Here is a 15,298-nt window from a genome sequence, read left to right on the forward strand (position 1 = left end):
TAAGGGAGGTTACGAAGAGGAAGGTTTGCACAGCTCTTCAGTGACTGCAACAAGCTAGTGAAAACAGATTTGGTTCAGGGTCCCTGGTTCACCTTTGTCCAATGCCTCTTGTATAAGTCATTTTCACGTTCCAGAAGTCAGGAAATGTTCTACTAGAGGTACACAGCAGGATCTGATCCCTAGAGAGCGTATCAGTCCATCGTTCATAGGAACTCCTGAGCCTATTGGAGGATTCAGCTTCCAGAAATCTGTGAAGGTTCCAACTCTAAAACTCAGACAAGGATCCCTTTCCAGAACCTATACAGAAGGATTTGGAAACTAGTCCCATGTCTAACCAGGTTTCTCTGGGCAGAACAAGGGAGAAAAGCTTCAGAACTCCGGGAGCGTGTTTGTGTGTTGGTTAGTCTGCTGGTGAGACTGGCTATACTGAGCCAACTGGTTAGACCGATGCGTAGTGGGCTGACTGGGTGCAGTGTGGTTTGCTTGCTGGTTTTCTGATTGGTACTGTTCTAGCTCTCGCTTCCTCCTCATGGCTGACTGCAGCTGCTGCTTGATTAAGAGGATTTGACCCTCCAGTTCTGACAGCTCCTGAGCCAGCGGGCTCCGACCCCCACCCAGGCCGGGGCCGAAGTCGCCCACACCCAAACGTGTTATGCCCTGCCCGGAGCCCCCCTGCCCTGCCCCCAGTCCTTGGCCCAACCCCCGCCCTAACAGGTCGGAGCGACCGTTAGAGTTGGTCACTATGGGCAGGTGTTTCGCCAGTAGAGGAAGAGAATGGGGATGTGGCTGGGGAGATGGGGGTGGTGGAGAAGGAAGATCCTGGGAAGATGGGCATTCCAGGTCATTCTGCATCTCTTGTGGAAGGACCCTACGTCTGTTGCAGTGAGAGGACTCTGCAGGATTCCAACATGCTGACTGGTTGTTTCCCTCATTGCACCTTGAGATAAGACAGATACAAAGAGAAATATGAAGTTGCAATTCCGTTTTTTTTCCTCAGCCTATGTGGGAGATTGTGGCTCATCTGACTGCATGTTTGAAGACTGAATGCTACATTAAATCAGTGGCGCAGAGGGTATCTCTCTCCGCCCGACTATTGCAGCTGTGTGCAGACACACAGATGATGCTTCCGCTCTTAATTGTGGCTGCACATACACTATAATAATATGCATATTGTATGACAATGTGCAATTAAGGGAGAACCAGACTTTGATCAAGAACATTAAGTGAAGACAGATTTACCTTCACTGCTGTATGGGAAAGTTCCAGACATTATTGTTAAGAGGCTCATGTTGAGATTCTTGGAGGAATACAACAACAGTGTGAATGCTTGCCAAGACACAGTAGTATTCTTGTACTAAAGCAAGCCTGTTTCATGTGTGTCCCTGAGTGTATTGTTCTGCTATTTATTATGTAATATGTCATATTTTTTAGCTACCTTGGCTCAAGTGCTGGCAATATCGGTGTGTCAGTCAGTCGGTTGGTCCACCATTTTGTTCCGGACTGAAATATCTCAACAACTATTAGACGGAGTGCCATGGAATGTTTTACATACCTTTATGGACGTCTCATCATGAATTGTATTAACTTTGGTGATCGCTTAACTTTCCCTCTTTAGGTCAGATTGTAATTTGTGTATTACTTTGGCTTATGACCAAATACCTGCAAAAACGGATGACATTCCCGTTAGCCTGAGCTGTATTTAGTGCTAATTAGCTTATCATAGCTATCATGCTAATATGCTCACAACATTCTTCCAATGACAACTATGAGCCTGTTAGCACGTCGACATGAGCATTAACTCAAAGCATTGCTGTGTCTAAGTATAGCCTCACAAAGCTGCCATCCTGGCTGTAGATTTAGTCTAGTTTTAATCCAAATCCCATGCATTTTTCTGTCAAAGTAGTCTGAGCATTAATTTTCCACCTGGGAGTGTTATGGTCGGCCCATTATTTGATTGGTCCCTATAATGACATGGTGCAGCACATCTTTATTTAAAGTCCTTATGGTGTGACTAGCTGACTAGCTGGCCTAATGGTCACACCTAACTATTTGGTCAGAACACTGCCATTATAGTTGTGCTACAAAAGTACATCCAATAAACATTGTGCAGCTCTTGATGAGGACTGTCTACAGGCAGAGCTGCCAATAATAAACTGCATGATGCCTGGTTCCAGTCTTAACAACGTCATAATCATGTCATATATAATGCAAGTAGGCATTAATGAATGCCCCCTCCAAAACATGCAGGTATTCATGACAAAAAGAAGATATTGACTGTCAAGGCTTACTGGTAGAAATCAAATTCATGTCCAATTAATTTCCTCCGGAACCTGCACTGACCCCGCCAACTTCTGCCATCCAACCTGGAGGTGTACCCTCGTCTTCAAGCTAATGAGTACCAGTAGCAGTACCGTGGGTTGGAGGTGTCAGCTCGACACAACATCACTAATGTCATGTTTAATCACGGCTTAAACATATGTCACCTGACAAATCATTTCTCTTCGGGCAGCATTTGTCCTGCCTTCTCTTCAACCCATTCATCCTGCAAAATCATGTTTTAATTACGAAAGAAAATATATATACAAAAAATATAATCCCAAAGCTATTTCATTGGAACTTTAAAGCTACACAAACTTAAAAAACAGCCGGCTGTGGTTGTCCTTGGCCACATATCAATTCCTTTGATTGCGCTGACCAATAAAACTCATGCAACATCAAGTTACTTTGGACTATTGCCTTTGGACTACAGCTTCGCCCTTATTTTTTATTTTTATTTTTTTACACAGCATCAGCACTTGATAGCGAGAAGAATGTTGCATCTGCAATACATGATTGGATATTACACAAGGCTGGTTTCATGTTGGGTTTAAAGAAAATACCAGTGAGTGTCCTTGCTTTTATGCTTCCCCAAACCATGGGGATGTTTTGGTGGCGGCAGACCTAGCTTCTGTCCAGATAATTTATTCCAAATATGTGGTCATGAAATATTGTTGTGGAAATATTTATCTTAAAACATAATCAACTTTATGGCATTTCATTTTTTATTAAAAAAACAACACTCTGAGTTCTTATTCAAACAAATCAAACAATAAAATATTTTTACATTTTAGGGAAAAATTATATTCATAAGAATGGTAGAGTAGTAAACAGATTACTATTGGATTTCAATGGTAGAGTTATGATACAATATCATTTCAAAGAAACTTTTTACAAACATAACCGTTCAGCATTATTTAAAGCCCCTGAGATCACTCTGTGCTCTCTATCACAAATGAAAACACAATCCAGAATGACAACTCTAGTCTATATCCACGAACTTCCACTTCCGGGATTGCTCCGTTGCTGCCGGAAATTCCACCGTATGTCCTTCTTTTCGGCCGAATGTCCATTACCTTACGCTTTCTTTGTTTTGGAATTTTAAACTCCAGTGGGTTTTTGAGGACTATGGTTAACTGCTCTTCAGATCTCTGCAGGGTAAATCCAGACAGCTAGCTGGACTATCTGTCCAATCTGAGTTTTCTGTTAAACTAAAACAACCTTTGGATGTACACGTTCCACCAAAACAAGTTCCTTCCCAAGGCAATTTTGCAGAGGCACCGTTGCTTCATCCGGCACTTAGTGCCGCCCATGACGATTTTGATCGGTTTAAAGAAATGCCAATACACCACAGCATGTTTCTCTCCCATTCTGGAATGCTGTGTGGACTAGCCAGACCCTCCTCCGCAGTGCTGTGGAGGAAGGTCTGTCAAAACGAGACTATGTCACCTCTAATGTTCTCTGCAGTCATTTGATAGTTCTGACCTGCCAGAGAAAATAAATTCATTTGGTTTCCTCCCTCAAAAGGAAACGTTTGAAATCCCTTAGACCAGATCTGCAAGCCGAGAAATAATCATGATTTCATTTAAGAAATAGAGAGAATATAGATCCCCGCTCATATGAATTGAAGCCTAACTGAAGAACTCTCTGAACCAAATGTGTTTTCACCGGTGATGAAAGAAAGTGACAAGAAGAATCTAATGAGATACTCCTGACAACAAAAGAGACCTTCTGCTGAAGGATGGGGCATCAGAATATAAGAATATGAAAAGCATCTTATCTTCAAATGATACGTGCACCTTTTGACAAGAAGGTGCCTGTGCCTACGTCACGGCTGCAGTGAAAGACAGAATATTTTGTATTGTGGTCATTATCAGATCTCTTAAGCCTTAAGTTTTAATTAAGATAATCCCCCCAATTTCAGCATGTATTAGAAGCATTAGGTATTGGTGTTAGTGTGCTAGACTTTAGAGTGTAGATGTTCTTTCACTAATTATCATAGCTGCAGCCTGATGACCTCAGCCAGGTCCCTGGTAGGTGTTCCAGCATCTAGATTGAAAACAATTGCTGGCTGAGCTTTTGTCCCATTATATTAGAAATGTGGAAATGTTGGGCTTTAAAATCACTGCCTGAAATCTCAGACTTGTTTTTATGCTTTTCTTAATTATTATTATTATTTATTTTTTTTTTACATTGTTTGCTTTGCGTGCATGGGTTTTCCTTTTATTTATGAATTATCTTTTGTTTCTTTTATTCAAAAGCTCTTTGTGGCTGCTCTGAAAAATGTGACGCAAATATAGAAGATTCTTATCATTAGCAGAGCCTCTAGTTAGCATAATTTAGAAACCCTATTCATTTGTTGTTCTTCCATCCAGCCTCTAATTTGTTTTTCTTAGCATTTAGGAGTCCATGTGTCACATATGAGAGAGAAGCTCTTTCAAATTCCTTGCTATGAATGGAAATGATGATTAAGACAGAGCACACATTTCAGCGGTTAATATATAAACACCAACTCATTGTTTGCCGGGTAGAGATTCCCACAAGAAATAATGACATCAGGGTCAGAAAGAGAAGCGTTGACGAAGGGTATTTAGCAGATGAAATACAAATCATTATCTTGCACCATCTGCAATGGTTAATTTCCAAGATGGCAAAAGAAGAAGTAAACATATAAGGTTGTATCATTGTTGTGGTCCCTTTAAGTGACATCAGAGGACGTCTCCATTTTTAAGTCTAAAAACAAATGGAGCTCTTTGTTTTACATTCTGTATATGAAGAGGCCAGGAGCCTATAAACACAGCTGAAAGTCAGCCTATTTTTCTTTATCATTTACCGAGAGATTATTTCGTTTTTTTCAACTGCTGAGGGTAACCCTGTTCCTTTTCTTCAGAGACCAGATCCCTCCTTCTCCACACCATTTACAGTTTTTAGATTCCTTAACATAATTTCTAGCGGTATCTGGTCCCTCCTACTTCCAGTTTGCAGATAAATATAGATTTTTTTTCTCCATAAGCAGTGGTTTTACACGTCCTTTGCAAACTGCTGTAAAGTAGTTCCAGATTTGTTAGACACACGACAAATACTCACAACTTCCAGATACTTTTCTATCTCATGTCAACCAATGCATCTTAAGAAGACATCTCATGTTGCCCTGCAGCAGTTCTCTACGCCGCATTCTTAGGCTACATTTGCATTGCTACATTTTGGTTTAAAAATGAATAGCTTTTGCTACGATTACACCACTCATTCACACTGCCCCTAAACCGGACACATTTGAAAACACTTCTGACCCCGTTTTGGTTTGGAATCTGCGGGGTTGTGTTGCTGTCTCAACGGCAGCAAACAGAGACCATTGGCAACACCAACCAACTGATGCCAACTTTCACCGCCTGATTGGGTCTTATCGGTCATGCCGTCTCGTTTTCTGAGACCAAGCTCCTAACGTTTCCATGGCAACTACCAGTGACGGGCGGAGTTTACATGCTGCCTCCCGTTTATGCCCAGTATACAAGAATGTTCATGAGATATGAAGTTTGGGGTATGTTAGTTCGAATGGAGATTAGTTCTTCTACTGGAGCTAAAAACACTTGTGTGCAAAGAGTTCACTTTTAACTCAAAACTCAGCTTAAAAAAACTAAACGTAGCAATGTAAATGTACAGTAGCCTTAGAGTGAAATTAGAACAGAATATATTCAATTCAAACAACTTTATTTATCCCTAAAGGCCAAGTCAATTAACCACTGATCAGTATTTACATATTGTAATTTGGGTATTGTTTTATCATCAGACTATTTTCATGATCATATTATCTATTTTTACTGTAATTGAGATTGTTCTTTTTATTTCTTTTTATTTGTGCTGTAACAGAGTGTCCTCGGAAAAGTGAGCTTGCTCTCAATGGCCTCCCTGAACAAATAAAAGGTTATCATTTTCCAACCCATCTGTCAGTACAGATGTCTGTCAGCTTGTAGCACAGTGAAAAAGGCTGTCCTTCAACAAGCACGGGTGCACCAGAAATACATTCACCCTGCTAAATTGTCCTAGAGCAAGATATTGAATCCTGCAGGCTTTACAGTTTGGAATGACCTCTTGGCCACCCTGTGGAGGGTGTCAACGTTAAGGTCTTCTAGACTATAGGCGCTGATTCCATGGGTGCTTCAGAGTCAGAGTGCAACCTATTTTTTTCTGTGTGATGTGTGGTTCTCATCCAAAATAGACAGTTCAAATGAGCTGTTGATTGTCATATTGACATCAGTCTTGCATTGCCAGACCTGTGCTTGCAGTGGTGCACTATAGCAGCTGTGTACCAGAGCCACAGTGGTCTCGGATTGAGTTGGATTGTTAACAAAATATTATCGGTGGCATTTATTACTTTCCCTGTGTTTTAATGGTGTGCATTTGTAGTTAAACTTTTGATCTCCAATCCCTGTAAATATTTTGTGTGTAGGTCGTCACTGTTAAATTCCTATGAGACTGAAATACGTGCTTTTGACTACTTTTTCCAAATCTGCATAGCCAGTCATGTAGACTATGGTTATTGCAGTAGGTTTAGCTTGTGCGTGAGGCATTTGATTGTTTTGAGCCTCCACCAGCAGAAACATACATGACTGTTACTATACAGTAGATAGATGATGTTAGTGATTACACTTCTTTTAAACTGTGGTGTTGATGTGCAATACAACAATCACACAGCAGGACAGACACAGGGAAGCACAAACCCTGCCCAATTATCTCGACACAGCAGCGCTGCTCTGGTTGCCTGGAAATTGAACTCTTGAGGGTGAATGTATGTGCCCTCAGAAGTGAGGAATCAAAAGCACAATACAAACTGTTTCCTAGACAACACTGACTATATTACCTTGAGAATGACACACAGCTGGAATGGTGTACAAAACACAGAACAAATAAAAAAAAAATATAACATATATATACACGTGGAATCAAGGGCAATCAGGAAACTTAGGCCTACTAAACAAAACGGGAAATAGTAAAACAGCTAAATTGCTTTAAAATGGAAGGAAATATAATGTGAAAATGCTAACTTTAATAGTTATAACAAGTAATGTAAGTACAAACAGTGGGAGCAATGGTCCTAACTCAAATAATTTCTCTATCAAAAAGAGTATAGCAGCTGAATTGTAACTGATATTACTGATCTGCTAGAAGTGACAATTTATCGTGTTTTAGTGTCGGTTAAAGGTCTTTTCTAGAGCAACATGACCTTTCCACAGCGTTTGATACAAAATCAAAAAAATGTAATTGGACATTGTAGAGTGTTTCATGGTATTACAGACACTGCTTCTAATTCTCTCAGACACGTCTCTGATGCCTTTGGGCTTTTCTACACGCTTGTGAGTGCAGTTAGGAAATTAAATACTTCATCCTAAGTAGTCCTTTTAAGCCAATTCATTTTTTACCCATATGGTCCATTTGGTAACGCCTCCTTTTATGCTGATGAAACGCAGGTGTATATACAGCGCTTTTCTGTAAGATGTACTGTAATGGTATATCTTGGTGTATTTTCTTGTAACTGACCCCAAGCTGGAAGATTTTACAGCACAAAATCTCATACACATGAATGGGGCTCATCCTATTTCAGCACAGTGCTTGCAAAACAGACATTTCTGACAACATGAGGGTTTGGCGGGACACTGACAATATGACGGTAATAACTTCTGACTCTTAGACAACGTGCAGGCACGATGTAGAAGAGCTTGATTGAATGAGCCTAATTATGCAGCAGTAGGCAATCTATCCTCATTACCACAGGCATCCCTCACATTGCCTTGGCTCCATAATTATTACGTGTATTTAATCCCCACTTTGAGTGCTCCACCTGAGTGTCCCCTCAGTGCGTGGTGCTAAGTAAGCATAGGTGTGAGGTAGAATAGACAGCAGAATCAAAAAGAGAAATTTGCTGAGTAAAAGCCTGAGGAATGTTTTTTGTCCCCTCAAAAAGAGTAATACATTACATATTTTGCTTGCCTTAATATTGCAGATATGCTTATCTGATGGCAAAGCTCCAAAGTGAAATGGCAATTTGAGCAGTGGACAAATGTGAATAATAGGGGCTATACTATGACACACACTGTATAGTGGTGTTAAAATAACGGTCCAGATTAGTTACATAAAGCACCTATGCTATATTTGAAAAGACACTGAAATTAACCAAAAAGAAGCTTTCATGATTTACCAGATCTCTCCCTTTCTCACCCACTGAGCCAAACAATACTCGTGTGACGTCATCATGAGATTATTTCCTCAATTTCCCTTACTGATAATTAGCTTCCAACAGACAAAAATGGGTCCCTTAACTGCCATTTGGATGTTAATTGATGTCACTTATTCGCAGCCTGATCATTTGGCCAATGGGCTGTTTGGAAAATTGCCCTCTTGAAATACTTTTTCGGTGTGACCGAAGGTTACGGCACATGTGCTCATACGTGATATGGGGACTGCCAATTTCTCCGACGCTCCATTGTTCCGACCTCTCAAGAATTCCCTTTGGTCCTACAACCCACTAGTCTGACGTCCCTTTGGTGGCGAAATTACGAAACCCACTATGGTCACGCCAAGACCCACCCTACGAAGCAGCTCGATTGGTTGGGGTTAGGCCTTTGACCTCAAGTGGTTAAGGTTAGGATAGCCAATTGGGCTGTAGGACCAAAGGGAATTTTTCGGGTTATTGAGAGGTCGGAACAGTGGAGCGTCGGAGAAATGACATGGCACCATGTGATATAGTGATACCCTAGTCTGGCTATCACCAGACAAAGCTTAATCTTTTAAGATTGAACATTAGTCTGGGGAGTCTACTCTGTATTTTCTACTGCACAAGAGGCGTGATCAACGGGCATAGTTCAAATGACTCTGTACGCAATTGGATAGTCCTTCAACCAATCAGACCAATCCGGGTGACGTACTTTGCAGAGCGAGGCAGAGTGAAAGCTGGTTGGTAGTAAAAAAAAAAGAAAGGCGGTCGGTAGTAAGGCAAACACATCCTTCTTTTGTAGGAATTGTTCCAGGGCAAGTTTCTGTTCCGTTTTCAGAGAAAACTTGCCTTTGAAATCTTTTAAAACAGCAGCGACATCAACGGGTTGCTGTGCTTTGGTGGTCACCATGTTGAAGTGTCTCATTGGTTGATGTATAGCAGTGGGAATCAAACCCAGGTCTCCCACACCAAAGGAATGTGTCATATCCACTGCGCCATCACCACCCACATGTAAATGTAAATGAATGTAAACAAAAAGCTGCTTTGCCGTTGCTTCTCTATCGTCATCGTGTTAAACCCGCCAATAGCGTGCCAGGTGGATAAGCCAGTTTGTGATTGTTTCCCGCAAATGTGTAATGGAAGCAGGATAGATAAATGTACAGGTTTCCAGCCTGAGCTGCAGGGCGAAATCAAATCGCCGGCAGATCGTGATACCCCGGAATCAGCATGGCAGTTTCCTTGAATCTAAATAACTTTATTTGTTTGCGTGCTATCTGTAATGTAGTTATGTTATGGTATTTTAAGATTTGAAGTGGTGGTAAAATCAATTGCATTTCTTACAGGGTGCAGTGGTTTGATACCACTCTGTGAGGAGTAAAAATACACAATAAAACAAGCATGTTAAATACATTTTTCCCATTCACCTTTATAATGAGCATCGTCAATTTGAGTATTAAAAACCTGAGTAGAAATGCTGAAAATTCATAAAGAAAATTAATCAAGAAAACACATTTTTACGCTTGGCTGAGGAGGACAAGGGTTAGGGTTAGAAATAGGGGGTTAGTATCAATATGAGAGTTGTGATAGACTTTAGTACTGAACACAGGCATTTCAGTTTTTACTTCAGTGGTTAGGGTTAGGGTAATGATGCTAATTATTCAGTCAGACTATTATTACTTATTGGGCCCTCTTCTTCTGCAGTGGTTTAATGGCACTTGTTTGGAGAGTTAGCGCCACTGACTGTGAACAAACAGTGGTAACCAATGGTAATGGATGGAAACATAAGCTACTTACATTTTGGAGCTGCAGTAGGTCAGTGGCAAGCCTGTTACTGATGTGTCTGTACGTAACAAGTTTTAATGAGCCTGAATCCCAAGTAACAACAAAATGTGCTAAATGGGTCATAAATTATTACAACACTACTGGGCTCAGTTCATATTAAGTTCAATCCTTTAGAGATGGGATTTCTCTCAAATCAATCTCATAAAAAAACATTACATTAAGCATGAATATATTTCAGCCATGTACTTGTCTGCTGGATTTATTCGATTGAAGTGAAATTGAATTGAGCCCAGCCTTCAATGACTCAGGACAGTACCTCTTCTCGGGCTTGGTAACAGTCGGCAGTTTGTCATCAGTGAAGACTGAGTTGAGGGCCCGGTGTAATCTCTGGAAAACAAGCACCACATTAGCTATCACATGCTGAAACGATTCCGTCTGTTTCCCTGTGATAATACTGTTTTATTTAGAACATATATTTGTGTGTTTTGCATGTGTGTCCATAGGAAATAGAGAGAGCGAGAGAACTATAAGAACCAAATATATCACTAAGTACAAATTCACTGCACTCGTAAGTAGGCTAAACTTTGCTAAAGTAAAAGTACATAACATATACTTGCAATGGAGTATTTTTACATTCTGTTAAGGCTACATTCACTTACTCTAACAACATAATCAGTATACCTCTTCCAGTGATTGTAATGTGGTTGTTTGCCAACTTGTGATGAAAAGGGCACTTCACTGTGTTGTACATGTGTGTATCTGTGTGTCAGTACCTGGCTTGTGTGCAGCCAGTATTTGAAGCGCGGCTCCTTGACCCTCGGGATCACCAGCTTGTACACAATGTGTTCTGCTATTGTGGTCAGTAGAGATAAGGCCACGCCCACACAGAGCATCACAAACAGACCGGAGAAATGCTTTATCCCCATCTGCAGCGTCTGGGGGGGGACACAGGGTTAGAGAGTGAGAAAGAAGGAGACACAGAGAAGAAGAGATCTGGGATGCATATCCATCTCTTCTGACAGAGAAGGAGGAGTTGTCTGAAAAAAATCTATCCGGGAAGTACAATGATAAAAAGTCCCTCAGGTTGTGCTGCATGGTTGTAAAACAGTCAGACAACAAGACAAGCCCTTGTTTGTGTTTAATTATTGATCAAACCCTTTACCTTGAAAATCCCATGCTCTGTTTACAGTATGTGTATTATGCAAGCCACACCATACAATATATACAGGAGGTACAGGTTTAAGCTCAAAGGATGCTGTGGACTAGCCAGACCTTCCTCCGCAGCGTTGTGGAGGAAGGTCTGGCAAAGCAAGACTATTTTTAATGTAACGGGTGCAGTTTTAAACACGTAATTAACCTTGTGAAACGGAACTAGTTACGTTTAGGCAACAAAAATAGTTCAGGGATTGGCTTAGAATGAGTAACGTTAAACTACCCAAATGATGACTCAACATGATATGATTGCGTCATGGACTAAGGTCGGTAAAAGTCGGTTAATTTCAAAAAGTGACAGTTGACTTATGGTTTCACACAGGACACAAACCTTTGTCTCCTGAGTAAATGTCCTGCGTTTGATTGACCCATTCACCAGCCCAAACTGCGTCCCTACACGGAATTTGGCGCTCTTATACTAGTCTGAAAATGTTATTTTACCGTATGTTATTATTTTTCTTATGTTACATTATTAGCAATCTACTGTCTTGTGTACTTGTGTTTTATGTTTGTATTGTTATAAGACAATTAATTGAAACAATACTAGACGTTTTTAGTAGTAGGTGTGGCAGTAGATTTTGGTTGGTGTATGCAAAATTAACATTTTAACCAGATAACACTGATAGTGTGATTGTATAATTCTTTTCCGTTATTTCCCATGGAATGTGTGAACCCGTTGATGTACTGTATTCACCACAGTCAAACATTCCTATCCTGTCTCTATTACATGTTTGGCTGACCTCCCAGGAGTCATCTGCATTCTTTTCAAAATTCCATTAAAAACAGCCCGCATAGACAAAACGCTACATTGACAAATGTAATGTGCCATGTATATTGTTCCCCCCATTACTTGACTTTATAAAACCACAATCACTGCAGATGCAGTTCTAAAAGCTTTCTGCAAAAAAAAACAATGAGTGCGAGGAGACATTGCTCATGCAGGTTTGCTTTAAACTCTATTTTCACTCCTATCAGAAGTAAACAACACCATGAAGCAGTGGAAAAGTGAGATTAGTCTCCAAACTGAATAAGACACAATTATAAATTCAATAAAGTAAAAACAGCACTTTCTGTGTCCAGTACTGAATTCAGCATTGTCTTTCAAAGAAAAAAGATAGACTTTTCCAGAGAATTGGACATCTGAAATAAGTTATAACCTTCCTTTAGTTACTTCCCCTTGAAAAATACAGTTTCATTATTTACTATTTTCAGATTGTCTCATGCTGGGATATATCACACATTTCCTCCCTCACATCTTAATTGTCACTCATTGTATTCTAAATGTGTCACTATGGACAAACCTCTCCGAAATGTATCACGAGTCGGCAAGTGCGGCCATCTCCTATTGTGAGACACTTTTCCGAATTAAGCGCCCCAGGCAGTTACTGCAGATATACATTCTCATATGAATATCTTTATTGCTGAGTGTGGAACAGCTTGTGATACAGCAGCAGCTGCAATGATTGCATTATAAAGTCATGCAGGTAAAAAAAATAAAATAAAAATACATGATGGATTAAATTCGTTATTGCAGAGTATTGTGACTTGGCGAGCTAGCTGTAATGAAATTTTGGAGAATGGGAGCTGATGATTCCTGGGAATTCAAGAAATATAGACTGTTCTCACATCTCACTGCTGGGGAAGACATTTTCAACTTTGTGGGAATTAATTGGGATAGGAAAAGATAAAATGTAAGTGGTATTATCCTTTAACAGCAAGACAAGCTCACTGAGGATAAATTACATGAATCTAATCTAATACTTTGCTCCAGTAAAAAGAAGTGTAAGTTATTGTGCATCAACCCACTCCAACATTCCTCACAGCTGAGGGCGTTACTTGGATCAGCACATTTAAGCACGTAGTCTACCAAAGTTTTGGCAACACACACACACACACACACTTCCTGTCTCTTTTCACTGCACGCTACAATATAGAAAAATCATTTTTCAAAGCGATATTATAATCCAAAACTCCACTTCTATTTTAAATGTTTTTTTTATTACTTTCTTTGGTTCACTACACTCATTGATTAGTTGCATAAATTTGCTGCAAAAATCTATGAATAACGTCAATAAAGCACATAACACACTCATAATCTTCGTCCCTTTGATGGCAATTTATTTCTCGGTAATGCTAAGTTTGGCCCTCTTAATGTTAGGTAATTGAATAATATGTCATTTATTGGTTTTGATTTTATTACTTCAAATGGGATCAACTTCTTTGGGGTGACAGAGAGCTGGACGGATGCCAGAGAGTTTGGCTGACATCGCTGAATGCGTCAGATTTTTCATCTTTTCAGAATCCCAGGCTTGCTGCTGCCGGTGGTGATGTAGCAGTCATTCATCGGAATAAAAGATTGCAAAAAAAAACAACAAAAAATGCTGATCAGGACTTTACTGAGCCAGCCTGGTCAGTAATTCATATTGCTTATATCACATCAATTTCCCTCTGAGTATTGTCCAGTGTTCTATTTGACAGCACATTGTAACTGTGCAAGAACATGCTACTCAGAGTTTAGGTTGATTCAATGTAATCATACATACTTTATATCACTTATTGTACAACATTATCTTTAACATGAGAACTAGAAGTGTTTACATTATCATCACGCTGTGATTTCTGCACAGCGCCTGACTGATATATAAAATGAAACAACACACAAGTGAAGCAAAATATTGGTCAAGCAGCTTTCTCTGCTGTCACTGATGGCAGGTGGAGGCATGATGCTGCAAAATGAAAAGCACCTGGAGCAATTTAAATGTCTGCAACAGTAGATAGCATCTGTGACACGTCCAGCTGTTACACGGTGGAAAATGGTTCTCTTCGGCGACACTGAATCTGTTGCACTGCAGTGTGCTACTTCTGCTACTCGTATGAGACTCAGAAGTCATTAAATATATGTATTTAGGTGTTTAGGTAATGCTGTCATTCAAAGGCACACGCCATGAGTGCTTCTTAATTAGACATCATAATGAGCAACCGACAGGGATTTATATGCCTTTGCACACAGAAGTAGAAAAGAAGAAAGAAAAAATAAGGTAGGGACAAGAATTCCTTTTTTTGAAGACAACGTTAGTGCATTCTTGATAATAGTGAGTGTGCAGTCAGCACCAAGCTAGGAGCCACTTTTGGGGATTCCAGAGTCACAGCTGGGTGGAGAGACGGCCAGCCTGCTAAGAGAGCTAAGTGCTCGGTAATAGCAGAACAGAATGGACCACGGAGCCTGGGCTGTTTGGGACTGAAGTTATGGGGACACAGCTCGGTTAGCAGCTGGTGGGTCTGGGGCCGCCGTCTGAATTAGTAAGTAGCAATTACTGTACATGGAGGTTGTGGAGGCGGTGCGGGGAAAGTATTCTGAGAGAACAGCCAGGAAAACGGCGAGGTAAGGACTGTGACAGGAAAGCTACTTCTGTACAATGATCAGGGGCGTCGGACTGGGGGGAAAAAGGGGACTTGAGTACCCAGGGCCCTCATGTGAGGAGGGCCCAAAAAGATGCTAGAATGAATAGCTGTGGATGCGGGGAGGGGCCCATAGAAAATGCCTTTCTACGGGGCCCAGAATTTTGTGCTACGCCCCTGACAATGATGATATGTTAAGTTATGAATTCTGAATAACCAGAGAGAGAGTTTATTTAAGACAAGAAGTCCCTTTTTCTACAAGATGCTACTTGTTGCCTATTTACACATCCAGCAAAGTCTTAGCAACATTAGCATTTAGAGTGGTGATTCTGGCCATGGAACAAATATGTCCAGTTCTAACTCTCACTTTGATCTCCACTA

At 40.5% G+C, this 15,298-nt stretch overlaps 1 protein-coding gene across 1 annotated transcript in view; it reads right to left on the reverse strand.

Annotated features, from left to right (window-relative positions):
- Positions 1–369: 369 nt before the first annotated feature.
- The window catches only part of grin3a (glutamate receptor, ionotropic, N-methyl-D-aspartate 3A), a 51,316-nt gene continuing 36,387 nt past the window's right edge, over positions 370–15,298 (reverse strand). Inside the window, exons 8-10 of the mRNA XM_078271730.1 lie at positions 11,080–11,241; positions 10,623–10,693; positions 370–937 (exon numbers count right to left, since the gene is read on the reverse strand). Coding sequence (XP_078127856.1) covers positions 370–937; positions 10,623–10,693; positions 11,080–11,241 — 801 coding nt within the window. The remainder of the gene's footprint in view (positions 938–10,622; positions 10,694–11,079; positions 11,242–15,298) is intronic.

Source organism: Sander vitreus, chromosome 16 (genome assembly GCF_031162955.1).
Source record: "Sander vitreus isolate 19-12246 chromosome 16, sanVit1, whole genome shotgun sequence".
NCBI lineage: Eukaryota > Metazoa > Chordata > Actinopteri > Perciformes > Percidae > Sander > Sander vitreus.